The sequence below is a fragment of the Pygoscelis adeliae genome, unplaced genomic scaffold (genome assembly GCF_000699105.1).
Source record: "Pygoscelis adeliae isolate BGI_AS28 unplaced genomic scaffold, ASM69910v1 Scaffold453, whole genome shotgun sequence".
In the NCBI taxonomy this organism is placed as follows: domain Eukaryota; kingdom Metazoa; phylum Chordata; class Aves; order Sphenisciformes; family Spheniscidae; genus Pygoscelis; species Pygoscelis adeliae.
In genome coordinates, this window is record NW_008824450.1 from 817,963 (window position 1) to 831,402 (window position 13,440).

Sequence of the window (13,440 nt, forward strand, 5' to 3'; positions counted from 1 at the left end):
GAATCTCTGTCTGATGGTTTTGGATTCTTGTTGATACCTCTGCTTTTGGTATTTTTCTTTGGTTGTTTTTAGCATGCCAGTTCCTTTCTTTTTAAGTTTAGTTTAGAACAAGATGTAAGAATGAAACTTGGGGAAAAGAGGGGTCCTTGATCAGTGGTAGAAAATCCCTGTCTAGTGAGTTCTAAGGGTGAAAAGCAAAATGCAACTGTTGTCACCAAAAGTGAGGTTTGAAGAGCCATTTTAAAAAGGAAGAGAAGAAGAAAGGGCATTTTTTTCTTTTTTAAGCATTTAAGTTATTGACATAACAGTTGTATTTAAGCAGGGATCTGGACAGTGCCATTTTTTCTTGCACAAATACAGTGTTTTAAGGAGCAATCTTAACTCCAGGACAGTCTGTACTTGCAAGATTTTCTGATACTGTTTTCAGGAAGGAAGAAAACTCATTTTTTTTTATTAGAGCTGAAACTCTGGTAGTGTGTAATTCACCTTTATGTGGTTGGGCTTTGAGAGCACAGAGAATTGCCAGTGATTTGAGCCCTGAATTTCACTGAGCTTTGATGTGATTATGGTGCCATGAGTCAAGAAACAACATCCACTTGGTGAGAGGCAATCATTTTCACTGAAGGTGCAGCTGAGCCTTCCCCAGCACTCTGTCACAGCAACCTGAGTCGCGTGGATGTTCTTGCTCTGAATGCAACTTGGGAGTCCAGCGCCTGGACAGAGGAATAGGCCTCAGCCAGGTCAGGCTGTCTTCAGCTGTAGTGTAGAAAACCATTTTATTTTGTCTTCTGGTGTGTGGTGAGTAGAGCTGCCTGCTAGCAGAAAAAGGGAGACCAGGACTGCGGCACTGGTTTCCTCTTACGTGGCTACGGGGTGATTTTTACCCCCATTGCATAGTTCGGGCTGGCTGAAGTGAACAGCCCCGTGGAGGCAGGGTGTGGTGAGTGATCTCTTGGATACGCTCAGCTGACTGGATTTATTCTGGACTAGACAGGGCGAGGGTTGGGACAGTGTGCTGTAAGGAGCAGTGTTGCTGCGGATGACGAAGCCTAGCTGGATCCTTGCCATCGGTTCCTGGTCCTGTTGCCGAAGAATTTTTGCTGGTGATTTTGACAGGAACGGGACAGTTCTCCACATCCTTGCAGTAGGCCTTAGCTATTAGAAAAGCATGGGGATCGTGCTGTCTGGCTGATGGCTTTGGCTGCCCTTTCTTATCACATTGGACGTTCTGTTGCTCTGCCTTTGTGCGTACTCCACCTTGGGAGGAAGAATAGGATACTAATACCAGGCCGTAGCGAGCAGCCTGGCTGAGAGGTAAGCTTGATTCTGCTTTGCCCTTTGAAACCTTGTGACTGGAGCTCTGTTACGTGCGGCCAACTCCTCTCCTTATCAGCAGCTCGCTGCTGTTGCATGGTAGTGGTGGCTTCAAGGGAAAAAGAATGGAGCCTGCTTATTCTTTTTATAAGGAAGATGTTTTTCCCATGTAACTCTCTCCCAGCTTTATAGGCGAACTCTCTTCAGTGTTACAGGCAGATCGAATTCTTTGTCCCAAAAGAGATATTAGGAGGTTGTGATGGTTTGCAGTTGATGATGTTATTCTGCCCATGCTCTGTGAGGTTTTTCTCTATCCTTTCCCAGCTTTTTTAAACATCAGGTAGATTTTTTTTCCATGTTGGCAAATGTGAACATACTTGTCCTTGCTGCTACTGAGATGCAGTGGTGTTTCAGAGGAAGAGAATGGAGCAATATTACTAACAGAAAGTCATTCGCAACTGGTGTCAATTCAGAGAAGTGAGAAGCTGGAGGGAAGAGAGATAAGTCTGGAATATGAAGGTTGTTTGCTGGAACCTCTACTAGAACTGGAATTTTTTGGCACAGATTTTGTCATCTCAGCACAAAGTTGATCTTTCCAGGTCTTCGTGTGTTTGTTTAATGTGACGTCTCTTGTGCAGCACAGCGTACGGCAGTCGCAAAAGAAAAATCCCAGCTCAGCGAGTATCTGTCAGCATGGATGAATCAATGGGAGGGTTTGTTAGCTGAGGGTGAGATGATCCTCATACCCCTCAGAAGACCTGGGAAGACTCTCAGCCTCTGAAGAGAAAGAAGAGTCTGTGGCTGACAGTCTCGAGCAGTTTGTGGGGAAGGTGCTACTGAACTCTAAAAGCTCAACAGATGTTGAGCTGTGCTGTGCTGATTCTTTCCAACTTGTGAGTCACCCAGAACCTCACAGGGAAAATACCTTCTGAGTCCTGTCATGGAGGCTGTCAGTTTTTGCCATGCCAGCCAGGCTAAAGTCAAACAGGTAGATTTTTGTTTTTGAGATGAATCCTGTATGGACTGTAGGACACAGACTGCTAGAGCACTGTCTCTGGCAATGTGCATCTTTAAGATGCCAGTTGATAGAAATTTTTTTTTAATCTGTGTGTCATCTGTGACCACTTCTTTGGGGGGAGCCAGGAGAGATGACAAGACCTCCTGTTTGCATTCAGCTGGGAGCAAGTGAGGGTTGCTATTTTAGGGTGGGAAGAGGAGAGGATTTGCACAAGGTGATACATTGAATCAGGAGCAGGCTTAGTAAGGTAAATCAGGTCAAAACTCTATACTAAATCCTGATCTAAAGTGCTGTGTGCTATAGTCCATTTAAGCTTCTGAGGTGATTGTAGAACCAACAGAGGGATAAACTGCTGCTACTGTTGTTTCTGCCAAAGCCACTGGCACAGGCATGAAGCACGTGGAGTTTTATGGATGGCAGAGCAGAGTTTCTCCCTCCAGTTTTCTCCCTCCCTCCAGGAGGGACAGTTAATACCGCAGCAGTGCAGGGCCTGGGGGATGGACAGATGGCGGAAAAGATGTGAATGTTCTCTCAGGGAAGGCAGTACAAAGAAGATTCATCAGGGTAATGGGAAGTTCTGTCTTGTCATCTTCCTGAGAGGCAGGAGAGGTGTAATGTAGGGCAGGCAAAAGAACTGAGTGCCATGACTCAGACCATAGCTCTCTGCTGCCCGAGAGTTTGACCTGAGGAAACCCATTAGACAGGACTGCATCTGGTTCTGGGTTTGTAAACTACCAGTGATGATGCTGATCAGTGTCTGAAAAGGGCAATGCAATCGAGACTGGCAGATGTAAAGAAGCTGGAGAACTTTATGCTAACAGGGTTTTAGGCGCTGTCCTTTCACAGCCTTACTGTTGTGCTTAAAATCGGAATAGTTCTGGTGTCTTGCAGAGGGTTAGAAGGAAAATGCTGAATCTTGGCTTTTGCCAGTGTTAGTTTTGGAAGATAGAGTCTGTACAGTCCCTTTAGGTAAAAGTTATGTGAGACTTTCCCTGTTTTCAGACTGTGGGGTTGGTAACAGCAACAGGTTTCAGTTATGGGCCTTCATTTTTTCTTTGCAGTAGTTGAAATCAAATCATTGACTGTAACTTCTTGATCTCGGGAGCTAGAGTGATAATTAATGTTCTGGTACCGCAGGGTTTCTGTCTCCATCCGATGATGCCATGTATTGCTGCTGAGTCTTCATTTCTTCTATGAATCTTCCAAAGCTCAAAAAATCACAAAATTAATCCAGCATGGTATTACACTATTTGGAAGGTGCTTGTTACTCTGGTACAAGATAGTGTTTTTGTACTGTCCACCCTAATGGCTTTGTGCAGAATAAGGGCAGGTGACATTTCATTGTGTAATAGAGTCCTTCAGATGATGATAATTTGCTGTAACAAGCAGGAAGCAGTTGTGCAGGGGCCTAATGGCAGGGGATGTGTTTTTTAGCTCTGACTCACAACTGATTTAATGTTGCTTTTTGTCTCTGCTGTGGTTGTCTTGTGCTATGTTTGACATGGACCAGAAGGAAGGCAGGATGTTCCAGTCCGTGATGTCTGTGACGAGATTCTCCGTGTCTGACAACATCACACATTCAACTGCCCTGGTGACAGCACTGGATAATGTGACAACTTTGTCCCCGACAACAACACAGGCAATCAATGACACCAACATCACTGTGCCGCACAAGTGCCTGTTGTTGCTCTATGAGGACATTGGGAAGTCCAGGTGAGACAGAGGAAGTGGGACCACAGTCGACCCTGGGCCAGGGGAAGGAGCTTTCTTTCTCAGAGTTTGGCTGAGAAGGGACTGGGGCTGGTGCCTTCCCTTCTAGATGCTGAAGAACAGGAAAAAACCTGTTTTATTTACTTTTTGCAGAGTCCGCTACTGGGATCTTCTGCTCCTGGTTCCCAATGTGCTTTTCTTTATGTTTCTTCTCTGGAAGCTGCCCTCTGCCAGGGCCAAAATCCGGGTCACTTCCAGCCCAATCTTCACTACGTTCTACATACTAGTGAGTACCGCTCTGTGCTTTTTTTATTTATGAGTGAGGTTTTTTTATTACCACTCATGAACAATATCACTGAACTAGTGGAGAGAGAGGCTAGACCAGATCTCGCAGGTATAAAATCTATTTTTAGTTGAAGGTGTACTACAAGAAGTAGACACAGATATTTTTTTTTCCCCCACTGTCCGAATTCTGCTTTTCACAGATTCTGGGACCATATCTGCTGGATTTGAGTGGATTTTGTTCTGTGGTGATTTTTTTTTTCTTTTCCTTTTTTTCTTTTATTGCTTTCTTGTCTTGGAATCTAGTATCTTATACTAGATTCCTTGCTCCTTGCAGTAAGTAGCACGTGACACAAAACCAGCTTCTCACTGAGGCAGTGAAAGTGAAACACTGGAGAATAATTTGTGTGAAGCTGTTGAAAAGCCTGGTCATCTGCTGTAGAAAATGGTCATGTGACAGGGTTCTGGTTAGTCTGGGAATGTAGAAACCTAACCCCGTTAGTTTCTTTGTCATCATATCAAAGTGGCTGCTGACTTCATGATGTTCTTGATACTTCTTAAGGTGGAAATAGAATATATAGTTACAGTTACAGTTCTCAAACATGAGTTTGAGATGCACAGTTACAGTTCTCAAACATCTAAGATCTTGTCTGTTCTCCTCTCCCCAGTTTAAAAAGGCGCGGGCAACTTTTTATCACATTAAGGTAGTCTCTTTAGTAATCTCTGAACATCATACCTATTAACTGTGGTACTGCTCACAGGGCATGGTAAACACAGCTAAGGACCTACCTGAATTTGTTTAAAAGTATTGTTCAGAAGCTTTATCATAGGTGCTTTTTGAGGTCCTGTCTTGCCTCAGTGCGTAGCATAATGTGCTTGCTCTTCCTCAGTGAGATTAGAACAGGTTGTAGAAGTAAACGTGTGTTTGAATTGGGTTAGATGGGAGGCCCCCTTCTTTGGGCTGTGTACAGGTACTGGCATGGCAAAACCCAAGAAGCATCAAAACCAAATCTGAGCTAGTAGCCTCAACTGAATCTTTGGTGGGAAATCTTGTTAGCTCTTTCAAGCCTGGAGTGTGGGCACTGGGCTTGTGCACAGTTTTGGATAACCAGGTATACACAGAAACGCTCCAAACTTTTAAAAATATTACCAGCCATTTCCAGTCTGGATTTAAATCTTCCTTTGTACTTCCAGTAATGCACATGACTCAGTAAGAAGTTCATGCCTAAGGCTTTGAAAAGCAAAACTCCTGAGAAACCAAAGGGAAGAAAGAAGTGAGCTGACTTTATGCGGTTGACTTTTTCAAAACAGAGTGAGAAGCAGAAAGTGATGAAACAGCCTTAGAGGAAAACGCTTTCATTCAGTTTGCTCTTCTGGAGTACATTATTGGGAAATGAGGATGTAAGTGTGTTCTGTGAGCATTTCCTTTCAAATGGCTCTTCGTCATGTCTTGAAGGAAAGCTTTCTTGTGGAGTCAGCGATTAAAGCTAAGTTAATAGACTGGGAAGAGTCTCTGCCTACGTAGAGAGGAAGCAAAAAGGGCGTGTTTTCCTCTCCAACGAGTTGTTGCTGCTCCAGAGCACCATTATATTCAGGGACCCTTCTTTTTTGTCAGTGTTTTGTCCCAGAGTTTTCCACCCCAGGAGGAATGTTGTATGGTCTTTCATGCCATTTGCATCCCTTCTTTTTCTAAGGAGGAAACATTCTGCTCTAGGTGGCTTATTGGTCATTTCTGTTCTTCAGCCACCTTAGAATCAGCTTGGACTCTTTTCATTCTCTGATAGATTTAGCTGTTTCATACCTGCATCATTAGAATTAGCCTGTGACTCTGAGAATTTTCACTGGAAAAATCTGCTTTCTTAGAGGGTAAGTCTGCACAGCGGAGGGTAGGTATATCCAGTTGAGCTCTTAATTGCATAGTGTGGCTGTGACAGCACAGGAGTTGGTAAATTAGCTTTGCTGAGCTCCATGCTGTCATGCTTAAATGGTACATGAGCTGACTTGGGTATCTCTGTGTTGCACTGTGCAGCAGGGTAAGATGTTTTAAAGCTGTTGGCTGCAGCTGACTTTTTTTCCTCTGCATTCCTGAGCATTGTCAGTGAGTGAGAGAACTGCAGATTTTAGTTCTATCACAGATCTGAGGTGTGGTAGTTGGTATCGAGTAGCTTCTGTTATCTGATGTGATTGGTTCATTCAGTAATACTAAGCACTTGATCTTGTAATTTAGAGGGGTATGGTTTTTGTCTGGTTCTTCTCCTCTCCTGCCCCAGTGGACTGAAGGGTGGGAAGACTGTTTGCCTGTAAAGATACTGTTGTAAGGAGTGGATAAGACCTCTTCAGAGCTGTTTAGTCTGCCAGTTGAGGAAATTTATTCCTTCCTAAATTCTAAGCCAGTACTCCTACATCTAACAGGCCTGAGGAATCTTCTTTGGCAAATTTACTCTAATCTGCTACAGGAAGTCCTTAGTACACATTATCAGGCTTGAAAGCTGACCTGGAAATGGTATTCCAAAAGGGTTTCTGTTCACTACTGCATATGTGCCTTTTGACATGAGCTCACTTGGTATCTTTTTGTGTAGGTATTTGTGGTGGCTTTAGTTGGTATTGCCCGTGCTGTTGTCTCCATGACTGTGAGTGCCTCTGATGCTGCCACAGTTGCTGATAAGGTAGGTACAACACCGATTTTAGAGGCTCTGCTTTGTGCAGTACTGATCACAGCAATCTGCTACAGCTTCCCTTTTATGTGCATACAAGAAGAATGTGGTTTTTTGCAGGACTCATAGCTATGTGTACTATGGAATCCTGTTCCGATAGCTGTATCTAAATGATCACAACATCCAGGGCTGTAAAACAATGGACTTCCTAAAATAGACGCACAAATAGTGGCAGCAAAACTTTCCTGTTGCAAGAGCTAAACATTCAGATACTTTTAGTGGATAGGCAAGACCTGGACTTTGTTACTCTTGCAATAGATGAGTGGCTCTTTGAAAAATATTTAATTCTTTTGTATTGAAAGCAAATAAAACTGAATTCTCTTTTGAGACTGATATCTGAATGTCCTTGCAGCCACTCTGAGCACAAGGCGAACCCTTAGCAAACAGGAAATAGCTTTGTATGTGCTGTTCCTTTGTAGTCATTTGACTTGTAGCAGAATGTTACCTAAAACAAAAAGCTCCGTAGCTCTTGAGCTGTTAGAGGAAGAAGAGCCACCCACAGAGTACAGGTCTTCTGGCTTTATTCTCTGGGATCAGTGCGGTTCTTTTGCTTTTCCCTTTAATGTTACCTGTCAAAGTATTGTAATGCACTGCTTGTTGTGAGTGGCTGGATGTCTGTAGCATTTTCATTCACCTCTGTTGAATAGATGTAGGTCCAGGACTTGAATAATGGAGAAGAGGTGAAAAGGTGCTTTTCTTCAGCTCTGTTGGTGTTGCTGCCAAGTGCACCTTGCTGGGAAGTCATGCAGTAAGACAGATACTCTGTCAATTTTTCCTGTAAACACATGTTCTATCATGTCTATTATGTTTCTCTTGTTTTCTCTCATATATATACACACACCCCCCGTGTATTTTCTGAGAGTAGAAGCGTCTCATCAAATGCCTTTTAAAATATTGTGTATCTTCAAGAGAGAGTGCCATCCAGTGTTCAGAGGAAAAGGATTAATAAGCCAGAATCTGGGTTCTTGTTTTAGGTTTGGCACTGACTTATTGCATGACTACCTGGAAAGTTCCCTCACCCGCTGTTTTTTTGGTTTTGTTTCACCAAATAAAACATGGGGATGAAAATGACAAGCTGGAAGTGGGAGGGCTTTAGAGTTGAATATGCTTTAGATTTAGGGACCAGTAGCTTTGGAGGAGTGCAGAATACTGAGTTTGTTCAGTCATAACTGTACTGCAGAATCTATTGCTTTAAGAACTGGCCCTGTTTGGTATTATACTTTTGATGTCTTCTTGGGTTTGTGCTCCTTGGGAGTCCAGCAGAAAGGACACATCCAAGACGAGTGACGGATCCTCAAGTGAGGCAAACCATGGCCACTTCCTCTCTCCGTAGGCATGCTATTTGCTCGCTCCCACACAACTGTTCTGTTTCACAGGCATGGACAGGACTTGGAACAAGCATATAATTAGTATCCCTACAAAGCATGAGGAAGGTTTGTGGAAATGACCTGCTCCATTCAGAGGCTGCCATCTCCTGGAGGAGAGAGTGGAGTTTTGCTTTATTAACTTCCGACTCGTTCCTGGCTCCGTCTAATCATGTTTGTCTGGTTTCTGTTATCCCTCAGATCCTGTGGGAGATCACAAGGTTCTTCCTTCTGGCGATTGAACTGAGTGTGGTGATTCTAGGCCTTGCCTTTGGTATGTGTCAGGAGGTTTTTGAGTGCTTTGAATGTTTCCTATTCCCTTTCTTTCCACAGAGGCTGCATCTGTAAGTTTGTGGAGATGCTGATCCTATAAAGTGAAGGAGCTCTAAGATAAAGACAAAGGACAAATTGGGCAGTTTTAGTTAGAAATGGCTGAAAGCCTGATTATATTTACAGATCTACAGCTTGTGCAATTTCAGGGTTTATATATGCTTTGTTTGTCCTGCATGCATGTGGTGAAGGAGTGTACAGCTTAGGTGAGGATGACTTATGCAAAGATCAACAGTCTGATCTTTGCTTCAACCCCATTTTATTTAAGATGGTTCCTTTGGGGGTCCTTCTAGCCTCTCATTGGCTGGCTTGATTCCATCCTTGGCTGATTTGATTCCATCTTGGCTTCATTCACATGCTTTAACTGTACCTGCAATCTGTAACTCTACTTTTTTCAATTGCACAAGTGAAAATGCTATTTGGAGCACCTCTTCCTGTGGGTCAGAGGTAGAGGGGAGGGATTGGAAGGCATCACTGTTGCATCTGTCAGTGGGACATCTGAGCACTAGCTCTTTCATCTTTTGAGGGCTCATAGAATAATTTAGGTTGGCAGGAGCTTCTGGGGATTATCTGCTCCAGCATATTCCAGTGCGGATTTCTCTAAATTATGTAAGCCCTTCTCCCCTGTTCTAACCCAGTCTCCCATCAACTTTTTTCCTGAGAAGAAACTTTACAACATCTCAGTGTACGTGATACTGGATTCATTCCTGACTTTTTTTTTTTGTAACCCCAGTGGAAGGACGTAGTTGCTTTCTCTATATTAGTGTGGGCAGGAGGAAAACAAGTTAAAACCCATTGTTTTGTAAGTATTATTTTGTCTGTGAAAGGTTCAACACTCCAAACAGGGAAGCAGTTTCTAGCAGTTAAGTGGCTTTAACCTTCCCTTGAAGGCCTCTGGAAATATAAATGTTTTCCTGTATTGGTTTTGAAGAGAACTGATTTTTTTTTTTTACCAGGGCTGGGATCACATCCTGAGTCACTTCTGTATTCCTTAATTCCAGGTCACCTGGAGAGCAAGTCAAGTGTGAAGCGTGTGCTGGCAATCACTACAGTGCTGTCTCTGGCATATTCTGTCACCCAGGTGAGTACCTTGGAGCAGAAGAATTAGTCTTTGCAAAAGAGGGGATTTTACTTCGAGTTAGGCAGTTAGGTGTGGGACTCCTATCTGGAAAATGGCAGCTTTGCTCTTTGGATGAGGTTTTAGGGGAAGACTGGATGCTTGTGGCAATATATGAGGATCCCCAGAGCGTACACCAGACTGATTCTCCTTGTGTTCTTTATGGCATGAAACACTCAGCCAAGGTGAAGAAATGAGATGAGGTTTAGATGGATTGCCTTGTTTAGTGAATCTTGGAACAGGAGTGATAGGTTTTTCACACCTGAGCCCTCAAGTGCCATGAAAACTAGATGGAGAGACCTGAGGTGTGCTTGCCAGGTAAGGGCAGTGCAGTGGGCCTCTTGTCTCCTGACTGAGAGCTAAGAGCTCTTGCTTCCCTTCAAACTAGCAGCTGGCTTGCTAGCTCAGTTTATTACCTATGTCTCCATCTCTCTGAACAATGCAGTATGTGTCTGGGTTTATTCTTCTCGGTATGTCAGTGGTCAGCCCTGTGTCTCTATACTTGGGGCAGCGCCAGAATAACACACAGATCTTTGTTCTGTGACCAGGCTCTTGCTTGCAGAGGCAGTGAGCTGATCATTACCACATGATAAAGCTGGAGGAGTCTCATTAAATATCAAGTGTTGGAGCTATATCTGGGTTAAGTAGTGCTTACAAGCACTTTTCTCTCTCCACTGTCTGTATGACAGCTTCTGTTCATACCATTTTTCAGGAATTCAAGTGAATGAGACGGTGTCCTTTCCCAACTCTTGCACAAGTGTGGGCTTTTATATTCTGGATGTTTCAGCAGCAGGAAAGGTCTACTTTAGAGATGGAAATGAAACTCTCAGTCTATTTCAAACAGACAACTGCTTGCATGCCCTATTCCTTCATTCAGTCTCTCTTCTGGAATGTCATTGATGCTGCTTTCCTTCAGATGCAGATTCCTGCCACTTTTTTCCCCCCTCACTGCTTGTCTTCAGTTTCTTCCTCTTTTCCTGTGTGAGCTTAACTTGGTCTAAGCAGGGCAATGGTTGGGTCTTAGGTGGCAGGGACAGCTGTTGTCTGAACTGCTTTAAACAGTCTCCCTTGTCCAGACATCCACTCTAGTGAGGATGCTGCCTATAACAGAATCATGTTGGTGCCACTTCTCTCCTAGGGCACCCTGGAAATCCTGTACCCTGATGCCCATCTCTCGGCAGAAGACTTCAACATCTATGGCCATGGAGGGAGACACTTTTGGCTTGCCAGCTCCTGTTTCTTCTTTCTGGTAAGTACTGGGCATGTGTTATGCACTCTGATAGCTTCTATGTATTTTCTAAACGGGGCAAGGAGGATGATTTGTGTATAATAAGGTCCTAGTCCCCCTCCTGCCTGATAGAGTGCAGCATTGATGCTTCTCATGTGGCAGGGAAGCTGAAGTGATAAAGGTGTGGTGGGAGTGGTGTAAGCTGTGGCAGCTGAATTCCAGCTGAACTCGGAAGTCCTTCACTCCTTTGTTTCTCACTAACCAGCCTTTTTGTGCTGATGGGGGTGAGGTGTGGGGCCCTGCACTGGGTTTAATATCGGGGGTCTGTGCCCCTGTCCCGAGACATCTAGGGAGTGCGTGACACCACACACCATCCCTGCAAAGATTGCTGAGTTCAGTTGCCAAGCAGCCGTGGAACAGTTAGTTCTTTGTCTCAACAGGTCTATTCCTTGGTGGTGATTCTTCCAAAAACTCCTCTGAAGGACCGGATTTCTTTGCCCTGTAAGTGACTATAGTGTGTTCCATAGTATAGATGGAGACAGCACCAGGATAAAACATAGGTGGGAGTAAGAGGTTCCTGTATCTGCTTGTGTTGCAGATGCATCCTGCTGTCTCAGGGTACAGATACATGGCAAAGGACTGATAAGTTATCCCTGGAAAAATAGTATGTTGTGCCTTTTGGAGAGCAGAATAAGAGCGATTACATTGCTACTTCAGTAGCTAAACAATTACATTAAGAAAAGAAGATTTACTGCTCAGTTAATGATGCAGATGTAATGTAAATATATAATCTTCAGAGAGACGTAAGAAATGGCTTCTTAATAATAGCTTCCTTTGAAATGCATGTATGATGTTAAAGTGTACGTGCTGGTCATCCCCTGAGAAAAAAAGGCTAATCAGGAGCTGCTTAATAATTTTTATCTGGGCATTTATTTTATTAAGATGCTTCTCTGGTCTTTCTTTTTGTTGCAGAATATCTGCAGTTCTTGAATAGGGAGAGAAGCTATTACTAAGATGCTTGCATTGAGTTGTTCGCTCTCTAAGTAGTGTTGGCATCTATATGTGGCTACCCTGAGGGAGTGGATATGTGTGGCACATGCCACAAGCCGGTAGTCCTGGGCCTGATCTGCCTAGTGTCCAGCATTCTGTGCTGCTCCTGTCCAAGTCTCCTGAGCAGTTTTGTTAGTGCTGTACATCAGAAAGGCACAGATTCTGGTTCAGCTGTGGGGTTTTTGTTTGTTTTTCTCACATCGTTATGAGTCTGACACTGGTTCCAGATGCTTGCCTATAAAATCTTTGCATGTGTTGCCATGACCATGTGTTTTCAAAACCGATCTTGTGTGTGTGCATACACATGCAGGAGGGTATGGTTTAGTCCACTACACCTCCATCAATCCTGCCAGCATGGGACAGGAAAATGCAGTCTTAATTCTTCAGTTCTTAAACAGACAAAATGGTGAGATGCTTCTGTTGGGTCTACCATCTCCATCAAACAGATTTGCACTGGGCTGGTGCTTATGAGGTTGAGCTTCATCTGTGTCCGTGTCTTTTTTCCACAGCCAGGAAGAGTTTTTATGTTTATGCTGGAATCCTGGCACAGCTGAACCTGGTGCAGGGCCTGGGCAGTGCCCTCCTCTGTGTGGATATCATAGAAGGACTGTGGTATGTATGCTGGGGGAGGAGATCTGCAGCCCAGTTTCTTGTGTTGCATTTGAGTGTGCTTCAACACTGCCTCTCCCAAGAAAACAAACTTGTGCTGTGTTCCTAAGAAGGAATAAAGCTGTTGGTTCTGTTATGTGCTAGAAGACCTCTTAAGTGGTCAGGAAACTCACAGTGGAGAGGTCTGTGGAGCTGCGTGCTCTGCAGCGGTCTTGAGGTGGTGAGTGAGAATAATTGAATCCACTGATGCCTGGCCATCGGCTCGTGTTTCATAGGTAATAAGGGTGGAAATAGTCTGTTTGCTAGAAATAGCACGGAGATACCCTTATTCATATCTGGAGTCTCGTTCTGCAGGGATCAGTGTCACTTCTGTGAGTCAAAATTGGGAGCACTGAGACTGTGCTCTTGGTCAGACCTTGGGTCTTGGCATGGTTCCCTCTAAGTGTCTAGGAGCAGTGACAGATGTTAATGGCAATGTCTGTTACTTTGCATCAGTTTGAATTTGTTTAGCACAAGACCTTTCCTGTCCTCTGCTTGGACACTCTGGAGGGAAATTGGATCATTCTGGGGGGATGTGACTGGTGTTATCCAGCTGTTTTGTGCTTGAGTGCTAAATTCCTTCATGTTCCCTTTTGCCGTTGGCAGCTGTGTTGATGCTACCACGTTCCTTTACTTCAGCTTCTTTGCACCTCTCATCTATGTGG

General features: G+C 44.0%; 1 protein-coding gene across 1 annotated transcript in view; it reads left to right on the plus strand.

Moving 5' to 3' along the window:
* Nucleotides 1-615: 615 nt before the first annotated feature.
* TPRA1 (transmembrane protein, adipocyte asscociated 1) overlaps nucleotides 616-13,440 on the plus strand; it is a 14,160-nt gene continuing 1,335 nt past the window's right edge. The window contains exons 1-10 of the mRNA XM_009321036.1: nucleotides 616-1,314; nucleotides 3,843-4,045; nucleotides 4,196-4,328; nucleotides 6,904-6,990; nucleotides 8,604-8,676; nucleotides 9,734-9,813; nucleotides 10,988-11,098; nucleotides 11,518-11,578; nucleotides 12,637-12,739; nucleotides 13,382-13,440. The exon at nucleotides 13,382-13,440 is cut by the window's right edge and continues 22 nt beyond it. Of these exons, the coding sequence (XP_009319311.1) occupies nucleotides 3,855-4,045; nucleotides 4,196-4,328; nucleotides 6,904-6,990; nucleotides 8,604-8,676; nucleotides 9,734-9,813; nucleotides 10,988-11,098; nucleotides 11,518-11,578; nucleotides 12,637-12,739; nucleotides 13,382-13,440 (898 nt within the window). The 5' untranslated portion in view covers nucleotides 616-1,314; nucleotides 3,843-3,854. The remainder of the gene's footprint in view (nucleotides 1,315-3,842; nucleotides 4,046-4,195; nucleotides 4,329-6,903; nucleotides 6,991-8,603; nucleotides 8,677-9,733; nucleotides 9,814-10,987; nucleotides 11,099-11,517; nucleotides 11,579-12,636; nucleotides 12,740-13,381) is intronic.